The sequence below is a fragment of the Elgaria multicarinata genome, chromosome 1, assembly GCF_023053635.1.
Source record: "Elgaria multicarinata webbii isolate HBS135686 ecotype San Diego chromosome 1, rElgMul1.1.pri, whole genome shotgun sequence".
NCBI classification, from domain to species: domain Eukaryota; kingdom Metazoa; phylum Chordata; class Lepidosauria; order Squamata; family Anguidae; genus Elgaria; species Elgaria multicarinata.
The window spans coordinates 193670033-193693640 of record NC_086171.1 but is presented as its reverse complement, the minus strand read 5'-3'; the positions used below and the strand labels follow the sequence as shown (position 1 = coordinate 193693640).

At 42.8% G+C, this 23608-nt stretch overlaps 1 protein-coding gene across 2 annotated transcripts in view; it reads left to right on the top strand.

Moving 5' to 3' along the window:
* The window catches only part of PREX1 (phosphatidylinositol-3,4,5-trisphosphate dependent Rac exchange factor 1), a 259443-nt gene that overhangs the window by 111865 nt on the left and 123970 nt on the right, over positions 1 to 23608 (top strand). For both annotated transcript variants that reach the window (XM_063145951.1, XM_063145959.1), the window contains 3 exons: positions 707 to 811; positions 5689 to 5790; positions 21532 to 21693. In XM_063145951.1, the coding sequence (XP_063002021.1) occupies positions 707 to 811; positions 5689 to 5790; positions 21532 to 21693 (369 nt within the window). The remainder of the gene's footprint in view (positions 1 to 706; positions 812 to 5688; positions 5791 to 21531; positions 21694 to 23608) is intronic.

Sequence of the window (23608 nt, the reverse complement as noted above, 5' to 3'; positions counted from 1 at the left end):
TCATGTTCCATATTGGGGTCCTAACATTGTATGGAGTCCTTTCCTTGTGCACTTGATTTTGGAAGCTCTTCAGGCCAATTAGCATATTATTATTATTATTATTATTATTATTATTATTATTATTATTATTATTATTATTATTACCACTACTACTACTACTACTACTACTACTATTTATATACCTCCCCATAGCTTTTGTAAAGCTCTCTACAAAAGTATAAGGGTTTTGATTTTGTAACTGGTGCTTAAAATGTTACGGAGATATGGCAGATAATTTAATGGCAATATCCTGTTTCCTAAATGAACAAGTTTAGAACGGGGTCCCGAAGTGGCTATTTGTCCAATCCATAGAACCTCCCCTCTCTCTAACGTTGCATGTGCAAACCACTTAATATTACATGTAGTTTGGCCCTAATATAGCTACAGTGTCTTTAATCCTTCCTATATTCAGTATCACTTGATTGAAATGTTTTCCAGGGAAAGGTACCATCGGAAGCCTTGATGGAAGATGATGTGACCTTCAGTCACAGCAGATGAGACATGGTTGTGCGGCAACGCAAAGCATATCCCATCATTTCCTGTGCATGTAATCTGTATTTGTTCAATGGAAAATTAATTTGTAGTAAAATGAGAAGAAGAAGAAAAAAAGAATATCGATGGAATGTCTTTCATTTACATAGACGCTTCTCTCTCTCTCTTCTTGCAGAAAGACAAGTTCTTTGTATATGAGGAATATTGCAGCAACCACGAAAAAGCACTCAGGCTCTTGATGGAGTTGAACAAGATCCCACCTGTGAGAGCATTCCTGTTGGTAAGCCCTTTACTTTTTTGGACAAGCTACACAAGACGCCCAGTTGTGCATAGTTTCCCCCCACATTAAAATAATGATGATGATGATGATGATGATGATGATGCTATGAATGCCACAATCTGCAGTGGAAGACTACCAGTGGGGAAGGGAGGTTCAATCTTTCTTTGGGCTCACTGCAGTAATGTGATGTGTCTGCTATGGGCTTTCCCTAAAATCTGAGAACTTTTTCTATATATTTTTTTAAAAAATAATAATTGTGGAAATAGACATTTGTGCAAATTGCAGCTATGATTAACATAATTTGTGCAAATTGCTGCTGCAATTTGTATATATTTTTTGCAAACTGCAACAGCGATTTGTGTAATTTGTGCAAATTGCAATGGAGATTTGCATAAATGTCCATTTCTGAATTTTTTTAAAAAAATAGGGAAAATTGACTAGCTGGCCTGACTTGCTGTGGATTGAGTTGGACCAACTAGCAGAAGACGAGCAAAAGTCCAGGGGTGTTGAGCTGATGAAAGCTTGTCAAGGCCCAAACTCCAACCACATTCTTCCAACATCCTTAGGCTTATTATTCTTTCCCCTTCAGTGTTTTTTTCCAATTTTCTTCTTGCCAACCCCTCCAGTCCATGGCAGAAAATAAATCAGTTGCAACTATGGTCTAAAGCAGAAGAAGTCAACTTCGTTTTAGACTACAACTCCCATTAGCCTCAATGACCATGACCAATGGTCAGGGGTGATGGGAGTTGTAGTCCAACACAACTGGAAGGCACTCAGTTGCCTACCCTTGGTATATTGGTGCAATGACCTTGCTTGAACCTAAGTGGGTGTAGGTCTGGTTGGTGCCTGATTGGGAACTACCTTGAATCCTATTGAAGGAAGCTTGGATATAAATAATGAAAATAGGTAAGACTAGTTCAGTTGTCTGTGAGGAAGAAACCTTTGTTGGGTCTTAATTGTTTGCTGTTGACTCTATGAGGTTTCCTCTTCTCTTTGCTTCCCATATTGGTGCCTTCTCTCCACCTTCTTCAGTTCCTATTTCTTAAGAAGCTACTTCTTGTTTCTGATCAATAGACCTGCCAAAATGTCTCACTTCTTCTAGACTTTATTGTGCAGTTTTTGTGTGATAGCACTGAGACTGGGCAGAAGAGTTCCTGGTAGTAAATTGCTATGAGTTTAACAAAGCTGCATGTCTTATGTGCAAATAACAGCAAAGTTGACTGTAAGGGCCAAAGCAAACATTACTTAAAACCCCTATCTAGCAGCTACATCTTTTTAATTGTTTTCCCGTCTAGAATAGGTGCTGGGCCCTGAGACGCACACTTGCACAACTCACTCAAATGCCTCTTCTGTGACATGACACTAATCCTAGTGTCATTGTGACTGGTTTAAAATTAAGGAAAAAAATAAAGGAGAATACCTCTAAGGTACATGAAAATATAATTTTAAAGACCCAAAGCGTTTTGTATATGCTGTTTGTCAGCTCTCCTGGTAAAGCAAAGCATATAAGCAAAGTAACACTCTGCAATAGAGCACATGGAATGTACCGAGTGTTGCTTTGTTTTTCAGGTGCTTTGCTGCAAAGTGATTCAGACATAGATTGTGTTAAATAGATTAAGGACCCATTCCTGTGGTCCTGCAGAGGTCATAGGATATGGCGGACCTCCCTCCATGGGGGCAGTGGAGGAGGCCCACCATTGGAAGCCTCATCATTCGGGCAGTGGAAAGCTTCTGATCATGGTAGGGCTGAAAAAAGGCACATTGGGGGTGGATCGGGGAGGCTTTGGATCCGATGTACGTGCCCCAAACAAGGAGCAACAGCTACATCAGCATATTTGGCCAGGTCAGCAAAAAATGGTTAAACTAAATGCCACTTCCTTGTGCCCAGCAGCACTTTGGAGCTTCTTCCACCATTAATTCCCCCTCCCCTGCTGCCATAGCACTGCTCTGTCCATTACATTTCAACATCTTATCTTATCATTTCAACATCTAACCTATCTTATATTGAGTTAGATCATTGGTCCATCTAGCCCACTGGTGTCTGCACTGACTGGCAGCAGCTCTGCAGGGCTTGAGAAAGGGATGTCAGAGATTGAACCTGGGGCCTTTGCATGCAAAGCAGGTGCTTTGCCACTGAGTTATTACAGTTCCTTCCCCCTTACTAGTTGTCACCTATTAGTTTGGCTGTAGCTCTTTCTTTCATCCAGACCCATCTCTGTTACTACCTCACTGCAGTATGATGTTTGTACATCCCTATGAACAAAAAAAGTTGCCTTATTCATTATGTATTTATTTATTTTACTTATTTATTACATTTATATCCTACCTTTCTTCCGTTATGGAACTCAAGGAACTCATGCAGTTCTCCCCTCCAAGCACTGACCAGACCCAGACCTGCTTAGCTTCAGAAAGGTGGCTACCTTATTTATTTATTTATTACATTTTTATACCGCCCAATAGCCGAAGCTCTCTAGGTGGTTCACAAAAATTAAAACCATAATAAAACAACGAACAGGTTAAAAACACAAATACAAAATACAGTATAAAAAGTATAATACAGTATAAACTTACATGCCTTCAGACTATGCCCTAACACCCTTATACTGGGTCAGTACAATAATCCATCTAGCTCAGGATTGTCTGGTGGTGGCTTTCCCAGATTTCATACAGGGGTCTGTTTTTCCTACCTGTAGATGCCAGGGATTTTTTATTTATTTTTTTGCATGCCAAGTGTGTGCTCTACCAATAAGCTCTCGTTTCTCCATTGGAGCCTTTTCTCCTTGGTTTATTTTGTTTGTTTGTTTAAAAAGCATCTCTGTTGAATTCTTGAGAGGAAATTTGAGTGCAGCCGTTATTTCCAGAATGTTCTGTGCACTCGCTAATTGGACTGGTTGAAATAAAACTCTTCAGCCTCATCACCTCATCATTCCACTGGGCAGGAAGGAGTATAGACTGTGGTGTCGTTTTGTTTCTCCAAAAAAAAAGATTTTTTTTTTAAGCAGTAGTGGGCAGGGGTGGGGGAGTCTGCATTTGCGGGTTGGCGTTTCCTTACATCATTCTGCTCCTCCTTCTGCCCATGCCCATCCCCCAGTCCTGCCTGGCATAATAATGTCACCATCTAATGAGGTCAAATTAGAAAATAAAGAGCTATTTGTGTGAGTGGAGTTGGCCCTGCTGCTCTCCCAGTGGCTGAAGGAGAGACCTGCCTTGGAAAATGTGGGAATATTTTGGTTCTGGAAAAGACGCAATTTAAAAAAGTGGCCCGGGGCGGGGGGGATTCAAAGGCCAACAAGAGAGTAGGTGGAAACAACAAGGGGACAAGAATGGAACATGATTCACACAGGAGCCCTGGAAAATTAGACACAGAGCTTTCGAAGGTAGTGGCCAGCACTGTCCGTCTGAAGAATCTGTGCATCAAAGGAGACTTTGTGTCTATAGAAGAAATTTATGATGGATGTCTGGTAAGGACATTTTGAGAAGTGAAATGGTTTGAACTACAAAACACCTGAGCATTTCTGGGCAGCTGTGTCAGACGTTGCTCTGGAAAAATCTTCTTGTGAGAACCCCAGACAAGCCAAAGCTGGCAGCCTGAAGAGTTGAGAGACGGCAGCTGTGACCTAACGCAGGCCTACCAAGGCATATGTTGACTGTACTCAATGGTGTTGACTTCCGAATAGGCTGGTTTAGGATTGGAATTTTAGTCACACGTGACATCTAATTCTTGTGTGTATGATTTGAATATTACATCTTCATCAGCCAGAATGTATGTTCAGTTTAAATACATCTCTCTTCGGAGATTGCTAGGTTGACAACTGGAGAAGTCAAATATCTGTAAATCATATAATGTGATCGAAGAAACAGCAGCTGTCAATTCTCCTGCCCATTCCCTTCTTGGCTCTATTGGTCACCCCCTTCCCCTGCTTGCTGTGAGCCCTGACCAGTTATAGAAGGGTACGGTATATGCTAATATACACCAAGCAGGATATTGCACTATGAAAGCGGTATATAAAAGGCAGGAGCCGCACCAAGCAGGATATAATGGTATGAAAGCGGTATATGGTATGTGTCAGTGGGCCCCAACAGTTGTCAGTGCACTTCAATACCGCTATAAAGCAGTAGTGTGGCTCCTGCCTTTTATATACCGCTTTCATACTGCTTTCATAGTGCAATGTCCTGCTTGGTGTAGATTAGGCTATTGTTTAAAACAATGGAGTGCAAGTGATGTAGAGTTGGGGATGGGGCAGGTTTTTCTCTCTTTTGTGTAAAGCAGCGTTCCCCAACCTGTTTCCCTCCAGATGTTTTGAACCAGCTCCCATACACTACAGCCAGCATGGCCAAGGTCAAGAATGCTGGGAGTTATAGTCCAAAGCATTTGGAGGGCATCATGTTGGGGAAGATGGATGGAAATGGTAGCTGCTACCCCACTCCCCATTATATATCAGAATGGGGTGGAACTGTAGGTAAAAATGCATGTGGCCACCTGGACACTTCTAATTTGCCTCTTTTAATCCTAGATGAAGAATTTGGGTTTGGGGTTTTTTTTGGTGGAGAATTTACTGGATTATGGTGGGAAAGGCACATGATACAGCAGCCTTGCTGAAGTGAAGCAGATTTAGACCGGTTCAGTTCCTGGATGGGAGAATTTCTGGGAACCCCACGCATATTGCCTTGAGCTCAATTCAAAAATGCAGGATATACATGTAATAAATAAAATTCTTCATTTTCCTTCATGCATTGAAATAATTCTCCCCCCCTCCTACACTCATAGCTCATATAGGACTGTATGCATAAGCAATTCTATAAAAACACATTTATTGTCATGGTGTCTTGAAGAGCTTTGAGTCAAGGGTAACCTTCCTGTTTTTTTCTTGTTGCAGAGCTGCATGCTTTTGGGAGGCAGAAAGACAACTGACATTCCACTTGAAGGTTATCTCCTAACTCCAATCCAGAGGATTTGCAAATACCCACTTCTCTTAAAGGTAACAACATTAAGGATTTGTACTGGTGTTCCTGGATTAGCCCAGCACAGTTTTAGTTTTGCTCATGACGCATGCGCTCTATACCTGCATATGTGACATACACCCCGTTTGGGTGGGAAAAAATTGGTTGCTTGTGATGTTTGAGGACGGTGAAAGGTTATAGAATAGATTATAGTCTGTATTGACTGAATATATCTTATTGGTGCACTTTCTCAAGTGTGTTGCAGCCTCTGCTTGAAGGGTTCCTTCTGTCCAACCACATGATACTTCTGGCTCACTGCAGGCTCATTCACACATGCTATATACACCACGTGCAGTTTTGTGCTTGATTATTCAACGCTCCGTGACTTGTGCTGAAAACATGAGAAAAGTATTGTGCACTGATCCAATATCACAGTTCTATCTATGGTGTTAGATCTGTTATTTCCCATTCATACATGCAAAACGTCATTTCATATTGCAGCCATCAAATGATGAACATGTAGCATGTAAGTTCAGAGACTATTCAAAGAGCCACCACCAGCATTATTCCTGTGTTATTGGTTATGCCTATTAAAGGCAATGTGAATGTGGGCAAGTTGTTTTTGCTTTTGTTATTTTGGTATCTTGAAATTGGTGTGTCTATATTTAATCATAGCCAGTTCAGTCTCATTGGGGCATCGATGGCAATTGTTGCAAACTGTTCTGCACATTACAATTGTGCATGGAGCATCCATTGTACAAAGGCTGTTTCAAGCTTTACAAGAGGTCACATAAACGTCCTGTCACATGTCACAAGCTTAGTATCCTGCCTTAAACAGCCTTAGCCCAGCCTATTTCACTCTTCCTGCTGAAGGAAATCGCACAGTGGAGGAGCAACAGGAAGCCTTTCCTTTCCTCACTCAGTCTTCAGTACAGGAATCTGGTTTGGGTGATTCCCCCCTTTTTCTTGGGAAGGAGAACTGACTCCTCTTTAAAGCCAGGGCAGGGTCAAGTTGTGACACTCCAGATGTTGTTGGACTGCAACTCCTATCAGCCCTAGCTAGCATAGCCAATGGTGAGGGATGATGGCATTTGCAGCTCAACAACATCTGGAAGGCCACATGTTGCTGAGCCCAGCTTTAAGGGGAATGCAGACTCTCAAAGGCAGAACTAGCAAAACCTTGTGAGCCAGCAACATTGCATGGATTTGAATTGCTTTTGAGCCTCAGACAGACAGGCCCTAGGTTGGGGATAAGTTAGGTACAATGCACACAAGACAGGTGTGCAAAGATGCCTTCATGAGTTTAGGGCCTGGACATCTTGTGAAAATACATTTCTTAATGTTAATAAGTAGTGATGCTTGAGAGAGGGCAGCGCTTCAGAAAGTCCCCAAGTCCTATCAGTGCGAACATACTTCAGTATATGAGTCAGATCGCGACAAATTTAGCTTGTTTTAAAATGCTGTCTCAGCCTTTTCAACAGGCATGAAATAACCCTGCTGTGTGTATTTACATTGGATCAATGGGTGGGGAGGAAATCGGTGTTCTGTACATTCCACGGATTTGCATTGGGATTATGTGTGACACGTGGAGGTCTTCTTAAAGCCTGTGGGATGGGGCAAAAAGGCCGGAGGAAGTAGGGGCTTGTTAAATGTGGCCTGTAAGCATTCCTCACCAAGGATCTTCATAGTATTTACACTTCCTTATATAGATCCAAAGTGGGGCTGGATGGCTTGGTTGGCTTTCAGTTGTTTATGAGAGTGGTGAATCTCAGAGCGGAGAAAATGGAAGAACTAGATTCTTGGGGTTGATCAGAGTTGGGGGCCTGATCAGATGGTGGGATTCTAAAGCAGTTGATTAATCTGATCTCCCATAGACTGCAGAAAGAGGAGGCCAAACCTAGCACGCGAGGTTCCTCTGACCAGAAGTTAACAAGGGAAAACTTTGTTAACCCTGATCTATTCTGGGAGGCTTACCCAGCGAAATTTTAGAATGTTTTTAGAATGCTTTTAGGATGTTTTAAGGATGTTTTAATCATGTATGCTATGTTTTTAATCAGTTTTAATGTGTTTTATGTTCATTGTTGTTCCCCACTTCGATCCAAGTGGAGAGGCGGGTAAGAAATATATTAGTAGTAGTAGTAGTAGTAGTATTGATACAAAAATAAATAAAACAGAGAAAAACAAGATGAAGAACAAGAAGAAGGAGGACGCGGAGGCAAGAGAATGCCGGTGAATTATGTGGTGGGGCTGTTGCCTTACTCAGATAAAGGCAAATGCGGGCTCCTGGAGATGAGAGAAAAAGGGCCATGGTTGCCATGGAAACCCTCCAAGCCCTCCTCTGTCCCCTCCCCTCCGCCCCATAGAAAAAGGAATAAATGGCAATAATGCCCATTGGAATGTATAGCAAGCCCCCCATGCCCTAATGTTTTCATCTTCCTATCTTTAAATGACCCCCCTCCCCCAAGAATGGGCCTCCTCTTTCCCCCTCTATTTCTCAGAGGGCACCCTGGCACCCATACCCAACTGTCTTTTTCTGCCCAAGAAAAGAGAGCCCCCCCACATACCCTTTTCCTTGTAGGGTTGGGATCTTCAGCACCCGATTATTGCTGCTTCTCCAGTTCCCTTCTCCAAGCATCTCTATTTCTTTCCAGCCAGGCTAAAACAATTTAAAAATATTATAGTAATTCTTCTTAAGAACAATATTGATAATAATGCCTTGCCAAAGGCAAGTGTGCAGGCTAGGAAACAGCAGCCCCCACAAAGGTGCCACCTTCTCCTCACTCTGCTCCAGCCTGGACTCAGAAGGTGCATGGAGCTAGCACAGAACAGGATGGGCTGAGCCAAGCTTCTTCTTTTTCCATGGAGTCGGGAGCACATCACCCGCATCATCTGCTGGTACAACGACTTAAAAAGTCCAGCTCCTCTGTGGCATCCCAATGGGTGGGATTTTCTTAGCTCCCAGCGCTACCCAGATGCTACTAGCTACTAGCACTCATAGTGACATGGGCATTACACTAGTAAAAAAAGAGTGCCTCTGAACTCAAGCAGAGAACCATTGTTGATTGATGATGTAATGTGGCCATGTGTTCTACTTCATAGAAGAAGCTCTCTATTTGGAAGGCTTTCAGAGGATAGTACTCTATTTAAAGGCATCCTTTATTTGAAGAGGTGCCTGGTCCAATTTCGTTTTAAAGATAAAGAACTGCATGAAGGAAGAGCAGCAGGGGCCTTGAATTTGCCCATCAACAGTTAGCATATGGGCTGCAGGCTGAGCACAGTCTTCTCTGCTATGGTGAGAAGCATTCTATTTCTTTTTAAATTACAGTAATTATTTCTAAATTTGCATCTATGCATACAAATTAGCACATGCAAATTTTATGCATATTGGTATCCTCTTTCCCCTTCTTTTTGGGTGATGTGTTGCCATATTGATGAGTCATTGTAGCCAGGCTTCTCCCTAATCTCCAGTTTATGAAGTTTAGAGAAAAGGACTTCCAGGTCAGATGGCATACATGGCAAAGATCAGGAAAGAGGGATGGGAATATGAGAATGAATCTAGAAAGACAGAGGCTGTGTTCAGACAACACAATAGTTAATGGTGGGGTTATAATCAACTTGACAGTTGTTTATCTAGGGGTACTCCTCACACAACATAATAATAATCCATGGTGTGGATAAGGATCAGTGTTGAGTTGACTATTAGTCCATGCTGAGTTGACCCACTCATCCTGCACCCTCTCTACCCACTCAGTCCTCTTGCTAGTATTCCATCAGCCGTTGCTGCCGAAAATTTATCCTGCCAGCTGGACTAGAGCAGCAGCCACCACTTTGACCTCTCTTGCCTTGTGACTCTGTGGCGGAGGAAATAACCAATGGTAGCTGAGGAAATAGCCAATGCTGTGCTCCACACAACACGATAACTAATGTTGGTTCAAATAGCCAACTCTGATCATCATTGGTTATTTGCATTGGTTATTTTGGCCAAATAACCAACCATTGACTATTTAAACCAACATTGGTTAGTGTGTTGTCTGAACCCAGTCAGAGACAGGAAAGAAAAGGAGAGGAAAGGAAAGGAGGGCAGAAGGGAAAACGAGAAAGCAAAACAGAAAGGACTGAGAAGAAGCAGAAGTACCTTGCAAAAAATGGGAGACTAAGGGTTGCAAAGTTGTAAAGGAAACGATATACATGTTTACGTCCTATTTCTTTTTTCTTTTTATCTTCCGTCTCTCCATCGCTCCCAGCCCATCTCCGTCTTTATAAGAAATTACCAAGGTCATTATTAATCCCCATATGCCGAACTGAATGAAAACCTACTTCTCCTTTCACAAAATCTGTCCAGCTGGACACTATGTGGCTAGACCTACCACAAGGATTGGGATTTCTAGTCTTATCCTCACCGCATATACTCTGTGATGAATTGGGGCCATCGCACAAGGAGTTTCCCTGCCCCTGCTGGTGAACATCATTGACGTGGCTCGTGGGTGGGTGAACACACTCCTTTATTGCCCTGACTAAATAGAAGGTAGGATTTGGGAGATGGAGTGGGAAATTTGCCACAGTCCCCCATGGTATTATAATGTTTGGACTAGTGCTTAAGACATGCATCATGCTTTTGAGTGGCAAGAAAGGTTACGAGAGCTCAGTATAAGCAAGGACAATAGGCTGGGAATCTCCCAAGAGCGTGATGGTATCACAGTGCCTTCCCATTTGACTGGAGCCAACATATATCAGTAGTTTTCTAAGCATAATGGCATTAATTCAGCCCTGGTCTTTAGGACACTGCTAATGCACAGCGGATGCTGTACAGTTCAGTGGGTGAGGCAGCTGTTGTGTGAGTCAACCCTGGGCACCAAAATAACTGTCTGCTCTTAGAAAGAGCAACTTCTGTGAGGAAAAAGAGGACTCAGGGGGTGGGTAGTAGTAGTGTGGAGATCATGTGTTAATCACATCCTTAGGGTGAGGATTAGCTATGCTTCCCTGTGCTCTTTTGCCTCCCCCCACTTCATCATAGGCATATGTAGGTCATAGTAACACATCCTCGGAGTCACCTGATTGATGGCTGCATGGTGTAGGGATTATAGATGTGTTCTGTGATTATTTATTTATTTACTTTTCATCCAAGATTTTGGAGGTCTCTGGCCACAGTTCAAGTCTGTATTATTTTGCCTTCCATGCCTCGCAGCTATATGAACCACTTGAAAGTACATATGATAATTATAGGCTGCATCCTTGCTTGGGAGATTCCTGTGCTCCTAAGAAAGGATAACCTGGAGGCAGAAGCTCAGCTGCCAGGCTCCAAATCCACTTGAAAGGTAATGCAAAACAGCAGGGCGCTTGGGAGCCTTAATGATGGTAGGTGTCAGAAATTTGAAATGGAAAGCAGTACAGATAAGAAGGGTGATGAAAATCTGACAAGGTGCCTTTTCTTCTCCCTAGGGATTGTTTAAAAACTGGGATACCGCTAATTACCTGAGGTGAAGGTGCTAAAATAGAGCCTTCCCAACTCTAGATTTACAGCGAAGGTTGTATATGAGCTCAGAGCCCTGCAGGAAAAATGGAAAACTGCCTGTTTTTAATTCTTAAAAATCAGTTTTCACCCACTGGCTTTTTCGTTCTATAAAAGCGGGAGAAGGACCATAGCTCAGTGGGAGAGCAGCACATGCTTTGCACGAAGAAGGTCCCAGGTTCACTCCCTAGCATGTCCAGTTAACAAAAAGGATCCAGAAGCAAGTAGTTGGAAGGATTTCTTCTGGCTCAGATGCTGCCAGTCAAGAGTAGACAGAACTAGACTTGATGGGCAAAATGTCTGATCTTTTATAAGGCACCTTCTTTATATTGAACATAGGATCTCTGTGTATATGTGTGTCTGTGCGTGTGTGTAGATAGATAGAGGACCAGCCCTACCATTCGGCAGAGTGAGGCGGCTGCCTCAGGCGGCGGGTGGTAGAAGGCAGCAGCAAAGCATTAGAGGAGAGAGCTCTGGGTCATGCGGCCTGCCCTGTGCCCCCTAAGCTAGCCTGCTGTCTTCAGATGCAATGGAGGATTTGTTGCTTGGTTTTACCCTGGTTGTGCTTTTATACTTTACTTTATATTGTGTTTTTATACTGTTGTTTGTTTTATACTTTGATTCATATTTGATGGGTTTAACTTTTGTGAACCACCCAGAGAGCTTCAGCTATTGAACGGTATAGAAATGTAATAAATAAATAAATAAATAAAAGATTCAACTATCTGTCCAATCAGCTTCTGTACACAGAATGGGAGAGGATGCTATCTTGTCCTTTGCCTCAGGTAGCAAAATGTCTTGGGCTGGTCCTGGATAGATTGATTGAGATTCCTAATGCCCTCTTCAGGTGTTCAACATCCAAGGACAATCAATTTACAAGGAAGGGGAATTGCTAGCCCCGTTCCCCTCAGTCATCACTTTTGTTGCTTTTTATGTGTGGAGGGTGACTTTGAGAAGAGGAGGGCCTCTGTCCGCCAAGGCAGGGTTCCACTCTGCCTAAAGGAGGCGGTAGTATGACCTATGTTGAAAAAGGCCTCCTTGAACCCCAATGTATTAGACAATTACCGCAGTCTCCAATATCCCATTTCTGGGCAAGGTATTGGAGCGCGTGGTGGCCTCCCAACTTCAGGGATTCCTGGATGAGACAGATTATCTAGATCCATTTCAATCTGGCTTCAGACCTGGTTATGGGACAGAAACAGCTTTGGTCACCTTGGTGGATGACCTACACCAGGAACTGGACAGGGGAAGTGTGTCCCTGTTGGTTCTGCTGGACCTCTCAATACAACAACAGCGGCGTTCGATACCATCAACAATGGTATTCTTCTGGGTCACCTTGCTGGTATGGGACTTGAAGGCACTATTTTACAGTGGCTCCATTCCTTCCTGGAGGCACAGACCCAGAAGGTGGTGCAGGGGGACTTCTGTTTGACTACTTGACGTTGGCCTGTGGAGTCCCTCAGAGTTCCGTTTTGCTATTTAACATATACATGAAACCGTTGGGAGGTTGTCCGGAGTTTTGGGGTGTGGTGCCACCAGTATGTTGATGACACCCAACTCTACTTCTCCTTTCCACCTGATTCCAAGGAAGCTGTTTCAGTGCTAATCAGTCTGCCGGCAATAATGGACTGGATGAGGTCAAACAAATTGAAGCTTAATCCAGACAAGTCGGAGGTGCTCCTGGTCAGTTGAAAGGCAGATCGGGGAATAGGGTTTCAGCTTGTGCTGGATGGGGTTACACTCCCCATGAAGACACAGGTTCACAGCTTGGGTGTACTCCTGAATTCAGCCCTGAGCCTGGATGCCCAGGTTTCGGCGGTGGCCAGGAGTGCATTTCCACAGTTAAAGCTAGTGCACCAGCTGTGCCCATTCCTAGAGATGTCTGACCTAGCCATGGTGACACATGCCTTAATTACATCCCATTTGGATTACTGTAACATGCTCTACATAGGGCTGCCTTTGAAGAGTGTTCAGAAACTTTAGCTGGTTCAAAGAGCTGCAGTCAGATCGTTGACCGGAGCTGGCAACAGGGAGCATTCAACTTCTCTGTTAAAATAGCTCTACTGGCTTCCAGTCTGATTCCGGGCACAATTCAAAGTGCTGATCATGACCTATAAAGCCCTGTCCAGATTAACTGAAAGACTCCATTCTTTCTTATGAGCCTGTCTGTCCTCTGAGATCTTCAGGGGAGGCCCTTCTCTCAGTCCCACCACCACCATCCCAGTCACGCCTGGTGGGAACGCAGGAGAGGGCCTTCTTGGTGGCTGCCCTGGGGCTCTGGAAGCTAGACTGGCTCCTTCCCTGGTGTGCTTTTGGAGGCAGGCTAAAACTTTTTTGTTTCGGCAGGCCTTTGGGGAGTAGTTTGGACCTCTGTTGATGTGTTGTTTATATATTGGATTTTTAAAAACTAATTCATATTTTAAATGTTTTTAAACATTTTAAATATTTTAATATTGTACCATGTTTAGTTATATTTTTAATTTTTGTACATCTCTATCTGTTTTTAACTGTACATGTTTTAATTTGTAAAGCTGCCTTAAGCCCCATTATTGGGAAAAAGGCAGGATATAAATAACAACAACAACATCTGAGGGGGCTCTCCACATGAACTGCAATGCTGGAAAATCAGCTTGGCCCTTCTGCTCTTTTTGGGCCAGTCCAGGGACTTCAGCCTCAACACCATTTTCCCCTTTTGGCACATCAGGGGATTTCGTGTCATTGCAATGGCAGATGGAGCAACAGCTGCTGTCACTATAGCTAATGGTTCAGATGTTGATCCTGTGCTGTTTAAGATTGTTCCCAACCTTGTGCAAAGTTCCTTATATACCCCCATATGTTATCAGTGCTCAAGATATCCTTGTGAGGTAGGCTCTTTATTATGCTGATGATGCATTCTGAAAGTGGGGAGGTATGAAAAGCCAGTGAAGGACCATTTCACACAATACTAACAGAAAACATTTCCCGGTACACTGAAAGGAAACCTGACCAGTCAGGAGCTTCTAATACAATGTACCGATATCAAGTACGTAACTGCTCTCAAGAATCGCATGTTATATTTTAACCACATATAATACAGTAGCCTTCTCCAACCAAGTACCCCCAGATGTGCTATACTACAACTCCCAGCATCCCCCAATCATGTTGGGAGTTGTATCCCAACATAGCTGGGGGGCACCAGGTTGGGTATGGCTGAGATGCATCATACTCACAAACATAGGAAACAGCCATCAGTGGGGTCTCTGTCAGTGAACATAGGAAACTATTTTATACCAAGTCAAAGCATTGGTCTCTCTAGCCCAGTGTTGCCTTCTCTGCTTGGTTATGGCTCTCCAGGGCCTTGGTCTTTCTCAGTTTTGCTCCCTGAAATCCTTTGAACTGGCAGTGCCAGGGACTGAACCTGGAATCTTGTGCATGCAAAGCTTGTGCTTCAGGGCTGGCTCTACCATTAGGTAGAGTGAAGCAATTTGCCTTAAGCAGCAAGAGCTGGGAGGCGGCAGCAAGGTGTTGGAGAAGGGAGCTGTGCATCACGTAGCCTCCTCTGCCTCCTCTACCTTAGCTGCTGCCTTCAGGTGTTGAGGAGAACACCGTCCCGTCATCAGTGTTGAAGACCGATTCAGTTGCATGTCCAGTTGCTTTTTTGTACATGGAATGGGAGGAGTGCCATCTTGTTCTTTGCCTCCAGCAGCAAAATGTTTTGGGCCATCCCTAGTGTGCTTTACCACTAAGCTCTGGCCCCTCCTGACATAAACTCTGACAGCGGATTTGTTTGGTTAAGCCCTGCTTAGTTTTATTGCCAGTGTCTTCATTCTGTTTCTGGACTAGTTAAATTTGCTGTTTAAAATCCTATTGCACTCATGAGGACAGGGAAATGGATTGATTGGAGCAATCTCTCTCTCTCTCTCTCTCTCTCTCAGACCTAAATTTTTCAATAATGTTGTTCTGCAAGAGCAGGCCGTGTTTTATCACACAAAGTAATGAGCAGAGTAAACATTCTGTTGTGTAAAATATACGGCATGCTCCCCTGCGGGAGTGTTCCTCAATGCGAGGAGGAGGAGGAAGAAGCAAGGGAATACTTTTATGTGGATAGTTTGTCATTTTTTGCAGCAAAAGTATGTGCTCTGCCCCCTGTGTAAGTATACAAATGAAGATGTTCAGCCCTAGTGCGGGGAAAAACAATGAAGAGACCGCAGGGCGGTGAGCGAAAACAAGGCAAGTTTCAGTAGAACAACATCCTTTCTTCTAGGAAATGCTGGGTTTGGTTTTAAAACCTTTTCTTTTACAGAATTGCTTTGTTCTTTCCATCATGTTGGCCAGTCCCTTTGCACTTTGCTTTTTTTCCTGACAGGGCCAAAAAAAGGCCTCTCTTGTCTAGCAGAACTGCCTTGTACTGAATGCCATGTAAGCTTGTTGCTTACGAATTATTTCTCGTGGGATGCTGCAGGTCAAGTGTATTTCATCCTAGATATGTATATTGAGTTAGGTCCAGAGTTAGTCATACTTTGAGCAACGAAAGGTAGTCATGATTTTTATGGGTTTACTCTAAGTATGACTAAGTGGATACCTCTTTACAAAACCACCTTCTTCAATAGAACAAGCTGGCCTGTTTCCTCCTCTGCCATAGGGCTATCTAACTAACCCCAACTGCCCCATGGGAAGGATTCCAATAGAGAGAAGGCTTGTGAAACAGAAGGCAATACCAGGCTCCTGCTCTAAGTGGCTTTTTTCTCTCTCGCCACAGGGTAGGGTGGTCACACATTGCCCCCCAAAAGAGCATAAAAGAAGCTACCAACATTTTGCCCAACATTTGCTTATGCTGAGGTATATGTATAGATGCACTCTTAGAAATAATAACTAAAATTTAAAGAGAAATACAATATTATAGTGGGAAAGCCTGACCAGGTGAACTGTGTGAGTCTGTGGTCCAAGTGCTAAATGGATGGGCAAGTTCAAGGCTGCTGGTCTCCCTTTTTATGTTTCTGTACCTTTAAACCAGATTTGGGCTGGACAGCCTTCAGTCAGAGGGTGCCTTCAAATCATAGAATCATAGAACAGTAGAGTTGGAAGGGCCCTATAAGGCCATCAAGGCCAACCCTCTGCTCAATACAGGAATCCACCTTAAAGCATCCCTGACAGATGGCTGTCCAGCATGAATGCCTCTAGTGTAGGAGAGCCGACGACCTCCCTAGGGAATTGGTTGCATTGTTGTACTGCTCTAACAGTCAGGAAGTTTTTCCTGATGTCCAGCCAGAATCTGATTCCCTGTAACTTGAGCCCATTATTCCATGTCCTGAACTCTGGGATGTTCGAGAAGAGATCCTGGCCCTCCTCTGTGTGACAACCTTTCAAGTATTTGAAGAGTGCTATCATGTCTCCCCTCAATTTTCTTTTCTCGAGGCTAAACATTCCTAGTTCTTTCAGTCTCTCTTCATAGGGCTTTGTTTCCAAACCCCTGATCATCCTCATTGCCCTCCTCTGAACACTCTCCAGCTTGCCTGCATCCTTCTTGAAGTGTGGTGCCCAGAACTGCGCACAATACTCATGATGAGGCATAAGCAGAGGGGAACCAGTACTTTGCACGATTTGGAAGCTATACTTCTATTAATGCATCCCAAAATATCATTTTCTTTTTTTGCAGCCACATCACACTGTTGGCTTATATCAGCTTATGATCTATAACAATTCCAAGATCCTTCTTGTTCGTAGTATTGCTGAGCGAAGTGCCCCCCATCTTGTAACTGTGCATTTGGTTTCTTTTTCCTAGGTGTTACAACTTGGCATTTATCCCTATTAAATTTCATGCTGTTGTTTTCAGCCCAGGGGACTGTCCTCTGACAGCTTTTCAAATGGAGGACTGTCCTCTGTAAAGTAGGACAGCTGGCCACTCTAGCTCAGGACCATTTCCACCAACTGCCCGGTGCTAAGGCACATCAGGCATTGACGGCGACTTTGGCAGGACTTGTGTGTGTGTGTGTGTTTTGTTTTGCTTCAAGTTTTATTTCAGCTTTCTTGGTGGATACATTGCATTTTGTAAATTCTGTGATCTACTTTGAGAACTCTATTGAAAAGCAAGCTATAAATCTTCTAAAAACTTAAGAAACAGTTGGGAAAAGTACAGAAAAAGGCAAGTAAAATAATCAAGGGGTTGGAGGAACTCCCCTATGAGGAAAGGTTACAAATCTGAAACTGGCAAGTGTTGGGAGCTATGGCTAGGGTTATACAAAATTATGCTTGGTGTGAAGAATGTGGATACGGAGACATTTTTCTCCCTCTTTCATAATACTAGAACCTGGGGGTCATTCTGATTGGTCAGAGATTCAGGACAGATAAAAGAAAGTATATCTTCACACAGTGCATAGTTAAACTCTGAAATTCATTACTACAAGATGTAGTGATGGCCACCAATTTTGATAGCCCTATACAGCTCTATATGGCTCAGGTCCAGGTTATTTGAAAGAATGTGTTCTCCCTTATGAGCCTGCCTGTGCTTTGAGATCTTCTGGAGAAGCCCTTCTTTCTGTCCCACCATCTTCACAGGCACGCTTGGTAAGAACATGGGAGAGGGCCTTCTCGGTGGCTGTTCCAGTGCTCTAGAACTCTCTTCCCGGGGAAGCTAGGCTGGCTCCTTCCTTGATGGCTTTCGGAAGCAGGCTAAAACTTTTTTGTTCCAGCAGGCCTTTGGAGAATAATCTGGCCCTCCATCTATGTTAATGTTTTATAATTTTGTTGTGTATTTTAAACTATGTCGTCCCCCCCAATGTATGTTTTAAACTTTGTAAGGCCGCCTTGAGGCCCAGCATTGGGCAAAAGGCGGGATACAAATAAATATAATCATCATCATCAACATCATCATCATCATCATCATCATCATCTTATAAAGGGGTTGGACACCTTCCTGGAGAAGGCTGTCAGTGGCTACTAGTCCTGATGGTTATATGCTACCTTCAGTGTCAGAGGCAATAAGACTATGGCCTTAGCTAAACCTAAGGTTTATCCCGGGGTCATCCCTGTTCATGTAAATGACACACACGATATCCCGGGAGCAGGCAGGGATGACCCTGGGACGATCCCGGGATAAACCTTAGGTCTAGCTAAGGCCTATGTATATCAGTTGCTGGGGAACATGGGCTGAAGAGTGCTGTTGCTCTCATGTCCTGCTTGTGGGTTTCCCGTGGGCAGCTGGTTGGCCACTGTGTACAGAATGCTGGACCAGATGGTCACTTGATCTGATCCAGCATGGCAATTCTTTTGTTCAATGAGCCAGGTATCTGTGCTTGTATCAAAATTATTATTATTTATTATTTTGTTGTTTCCATTGTTAGGCTTACTTAGAGCAGACCTGCTGAAATGAATGGGACTTACGTTTGACTTACATTGGACACAACGTCATTATCATTATTACAACTGTCACTTTTATTTGTAGAAGCTTCTTCTACAAATATGGTAATAATGATTTACTAGAAAATATTTGATGGCTATATGCTACCTCCAGTATCAGAAGCAGTATGCCTGTATTGCTGGGGAGCATGATTGTAACTCATGTCCTACTTGTGGCTTTCACACTGGAAACTGTTTGGTCACTGTGTGAATGGAATGCTGGATTAGATAGGTCTTTGCTCTGTCCAGAACAGCTTTTCTTATGTTTGATGTGAGATGGAACCAATTCCCAAGGAGCTGGACCATGGCCCATGGGGTTTGAGCTCCAGCTATAAGTTTAGGCAGCCTTCAGGCTTTGGTTTGTATTACACTGGCCTGGACTTGAGAAACAGCAGATCACAGCCCTTGGTTTTTAAAGGATGATTTCTTTTCATTATGAAAGGGTATAATCTGCCTACAGTGATGGGGGCAAAAGAGGTCTTCAGGCTTTTAATTTTCCTATTTTAAGCATAAGTGGAAGAATTTAATTAGAAGCTCGAGTGGTAGTATGTTTTGTTGGAATGCTGTATGGCGGCTTGCGCAACTGGGTATACGGGCACTTCTGGGTTAGTGCAGTATGTCAGGAATATCAGGTCACACAGCAGTAAAGTGGAAGAGCCCAGTATAGAATGGATAGCTGAGCATGCTGACTCAGGCCAAACAAAATACGTAATATATGCTGTTAAGGCAGCAGGACAGTCACATGCCAAGTGTGACGCATCTGTTCTGTTGATGGATTGTGATACCTTTTCCGTGTTTTGGCAGTCCCAGCTCATTTTCACCCTGCGTGGCCTCTCAATCTGTTGCTAATTTTTTTTTAAAGTGCTAGCAGAATTTGGCTGCATTTAAAACCCACACGTAAGCACTGATCCTCTAGGCTGAGGGGCTCCTTTGGTCCGGGCAGATTTTTGTTAACTCTTTTGCATATATAAGAAAGGTGGTTCAGTTGTAGGGTGAAAAGGGAGGACAGGGCTCCTGTACCTTTAAGAGTTTTACAGAAAAGGGAATTTCAGCAGATGTCATTTGTATACATGCATCACCTGGTGAAATTCCGTCTTCATTATAACAGTTAAAGCTGCAGGAGCTCTGCCCTCCTGTGTATCTGGTCACTCTAGTATAGCTAGTAGGATTTATGTTGGATTTTAACCTATGTATTCTGATATCTATAAACCACTTTCCCTAATGCATAAATCATAAACACGATAAAACCAATATTATTTATTACACAGTAAAATAAGATAACATGCCAGACTACCTCCCACAAACAAAACAACCCTAACCACAGAACCTAAATCCATTTCAAGAGGCTGCAAATCAACAAAGATTTTTTTCAGCCTCTTAAAGACTAACAAATTTATTTTGGCATAAGCTTTCATCAGATGTATGATATTTTTTTAAGCTCAGAAAATGCACTGGTCTGATTATGGCTCTATCAATTACTAACTCTACAAAGCCAGTATCTTGGTTGCATTTAAAGTCACTCTGTTTTGACTTCCTCTCTGGAAATGTGGAGTGAAGCAGCTGTGCAGAGGTTTTGCCACTAAGTCACAGAGCTAAAAGCTATCAAAGCTAAATATAAAAAAGAAAATAAGGAGTATTGGAAGAATGTGAAACATTCCAGACAGGCTAAAATTGTCAAATTTTAAACACCCTATTATGTACCAGGAAGAAACGAACAAGTTTAGTAAGGTTTTATTGAACAGCTTTTTTATCCAAATGTGGCTGGCTATGAAATATGATTGGTCTGAAAAAAAGATGATTTAATTGTAAGTTGACACAGACTGTGTTACTTGCCAAACTCATGTCACTGTTGCTTACCATCAGTTTCCAAAATCTTTCCATATGTCATTTCCAGCAAACCAAGCAATGCTCTCTGCTCTGGTGTGAATCACACATCTTGCTGTGTCTTGTAAATTCATTTTTACAGTTGATGGTCTCCCCTTAATTATCATCATGCCCCTGGAACTCACTGCCACTTGAAATAATGGCGGCCAAATGAGATCCAACTATGAGTTAAGGCCCATTTTCAGCCATCTTCATTCCTGTCCAATGCAATTATCAGCAATAACTTTCTCCTTGAACAGTTTATCCTGCCAAGGGTTGGTTAAAATGACCAGTTACCAACCTCATTCATGTGTTACAAATTCAGAACTCTAAAGGAGCTATACAAGGTACTGAACCCATTTGGGGATAGGGCTCAACACCTTAGGTAGCCTCTTTAGAGTTCTGGCTGGTTCTGACTGAAATTCGGAATGGAGTTACAGCCTCACTGAAATCAGAGCCACCAGCCTCCATTGGATGAGACTGCTTTTGTTTGAGGGCAATCTGGAGAGTGAATGGAACATATGAAGTCTGGATGAATGCTAAGAGCTAAGAAAAGGGGCTAACGAATTGATGAGTTGGCCGTAAAGGAAGAATGTCCAGAATGAAAGAGGTTTTCAAGTTGGAGAGTACCCTGAAGTTAATAAACTTAATGGGCAGTGCCTTAATCTGCCTGTGTACCAGTGGCACCCACTGCTGTTGCAGTGGGAAATTAGTGCTTCATAAAGGAGTTGTGTGTTCAGAGGAACTTCAGAGGAACATGTCAGCTCATTTCCAGGTTTGTTCTTGGAAGCCCTAGGTCCCTGTTGTGCCAGCATTGGGTCCTTGTGACACAGCATAATCAGTGGAGGCACACAGGCTGTGTTGGATGCTCCCCATACATCCTTGTTTTGAAACATCTACATGCAGCTTTACTTTGGCAGGTTCCCCAATGTTCCTGCTAATTGCGTTCCCCATCATCCATAATAGCAGCTGGGATTATCCTATTGTTCCCAATGTTCATTTCTTTTTCTCCTTCCTTGCCATTTTCTTCTAGGAACTCGCCAAGAGAACTCCTGCTAAACACCCAGATTACCAAGCAGTCCAGTATGCCTTGCAGGCAATGAAAGCAGTGTGTATCAATATCAATGAGACCAAGAGGCAGATGGAGAAGTTGGAAGCCCTTGAACAGCTGCAGTCGCACATTGAAGGATGGGAGGTATGGTGGCATGTGGAATGATGGGTTTCATTCTGATTCTGCAGTCCTACACTTTCCCCTCTGTGCTTACTTCCAAGAGGGGAGACATGACAGCACTCTTCAAATACTTGAAAGGTTGTCACACAGAGGAGGGCCAGGATCTCTTCTCCATCATCCCAGAGTGCAGGTCATGGAATAATGGCTTAAATTACAGGAAGCCAGATTCCGGTTAGACATCAGGAAAAACTACCTGACTGATACAGCAGTACGACAGTGGAACCAATGACCTAGGGAGGTCGTGGGTTCTCCCACACTAGAGGCCTTCAAGAGGCAGCTGGACAGCCGTCTGTCAGGTGTGCTTTAAGGTGGATTCCTGCATTGAGCAGAGGATTGGACTTAATGGCCTATAGGGCCCTTTCAACTCTACTATTCTATGATTCTACATAGGATTGGCTTGCATGATAGGGTGGCAGATAACACATTTCTTTTTATGACACAACATAAATCTTTTATATTTCATACAGACTCCCCCCCCTCTGTTCCAAAGTGATGTGTAAAATGTATAGATGATAGGACTACAAGGTTTTAAAAACTGCACTAGGGATTTTAAAAAGGGAGTGATTTTGTTAAATTATTATTTATAAATGCACCTGATCATAGAATCATAGAATAGCAGAGTTGGAAGGGGCCTACAAGGCCATTGAGTCCAACCCCCTGCTCAATGCAGGAATCCACCCTAAAGCATCCCTGACAGATGGTTGTCCAGCTGCCTCTTGAATGCCTCTAGTGTGGGAGAGCCCACAACCTCCCTAGGTAGCTGATTCCACCGTCGCACTGCTCTAACAGTCAGGAAGTTTTTCCTGATGTCCAGCCGGAATCTGGCTTCTTTTAACTTGAGCCCGTTATTCCGTGTCCTGCACTCTGGGAGGATCGAGAAGAGATCCTGGCCCTCCTCTGTGTGACAACCTTTTAAGATTCCATAAGAGTTCTTCCACAAGATATCCAATGATTCCCATTCGAATGCAAAGCATTTGTGGTGTTTAAAGCCAAAAAGAGGACAGTGAAGATCTCTGAAAGGATCTCTCCAAATTGGGAGAATCAATATTAAAATGGCAAATGAGGTTCATCCATATTATCATCATACTTTGTTTATCATCCATTAATTGTTTGAATGTTATCCATTTAAAATCTATAACTTTTTGCCTAAATGGGGAGCCTGGGAAACCAGGCTGTAGAAAAGCAGAAGTTTTATTAAGGTATTGTTTGTGGTGCTTCTGTGGTATTATGAAGGCGTTTTACCCAAAATTGAACCCAGATGTTTTATAGTGGGCAATTTTGGAGGTTTAGGACAAGTTTTAAAACAAGTTAAGTCCAGCTGTATCATTGTTAATGTCCTTTATTTATTCATTCATTTATTTATTGTTATTTAAAATTATTTTTAGGCCGCCTTTAAGGGGCCTTTTGTATAATTCCACTTTGTATATTATTGTTAATTAATACCTCCAAATCAATCTGTTATACTATTTATTTATTTATTTATTTATTACATGTTTATACCGCCCAATAGCCGAAGCTCTCTGGGCGGTTCACAAAAATACTATTCTAAGATACAAAGCTGTGATGAAAGAAAGGAATTGTCTGAGTCTCTCATGGAAATAAACAACTTCAGTGGTTTTGTTTTTCTAGCTGAGAAATTATATCACAATTAATGATATAATTTAATAGGATTTAAAAGCAATTAACTATGCAACTTCTAAATTATGTAAAAGTTCTCAGATTTACTACATACTGTGACATCAACGATGATCCAAATGGAGAAAAAACACTATGTCAAGTGATGACATAAGGCAAAAGGTCTTTATACAAAGTCTTGTGGCCTCGGCTTCATATTTGGCTTTGCAGGGATTGAATAAGATATATCATGCTGCTAATAGCA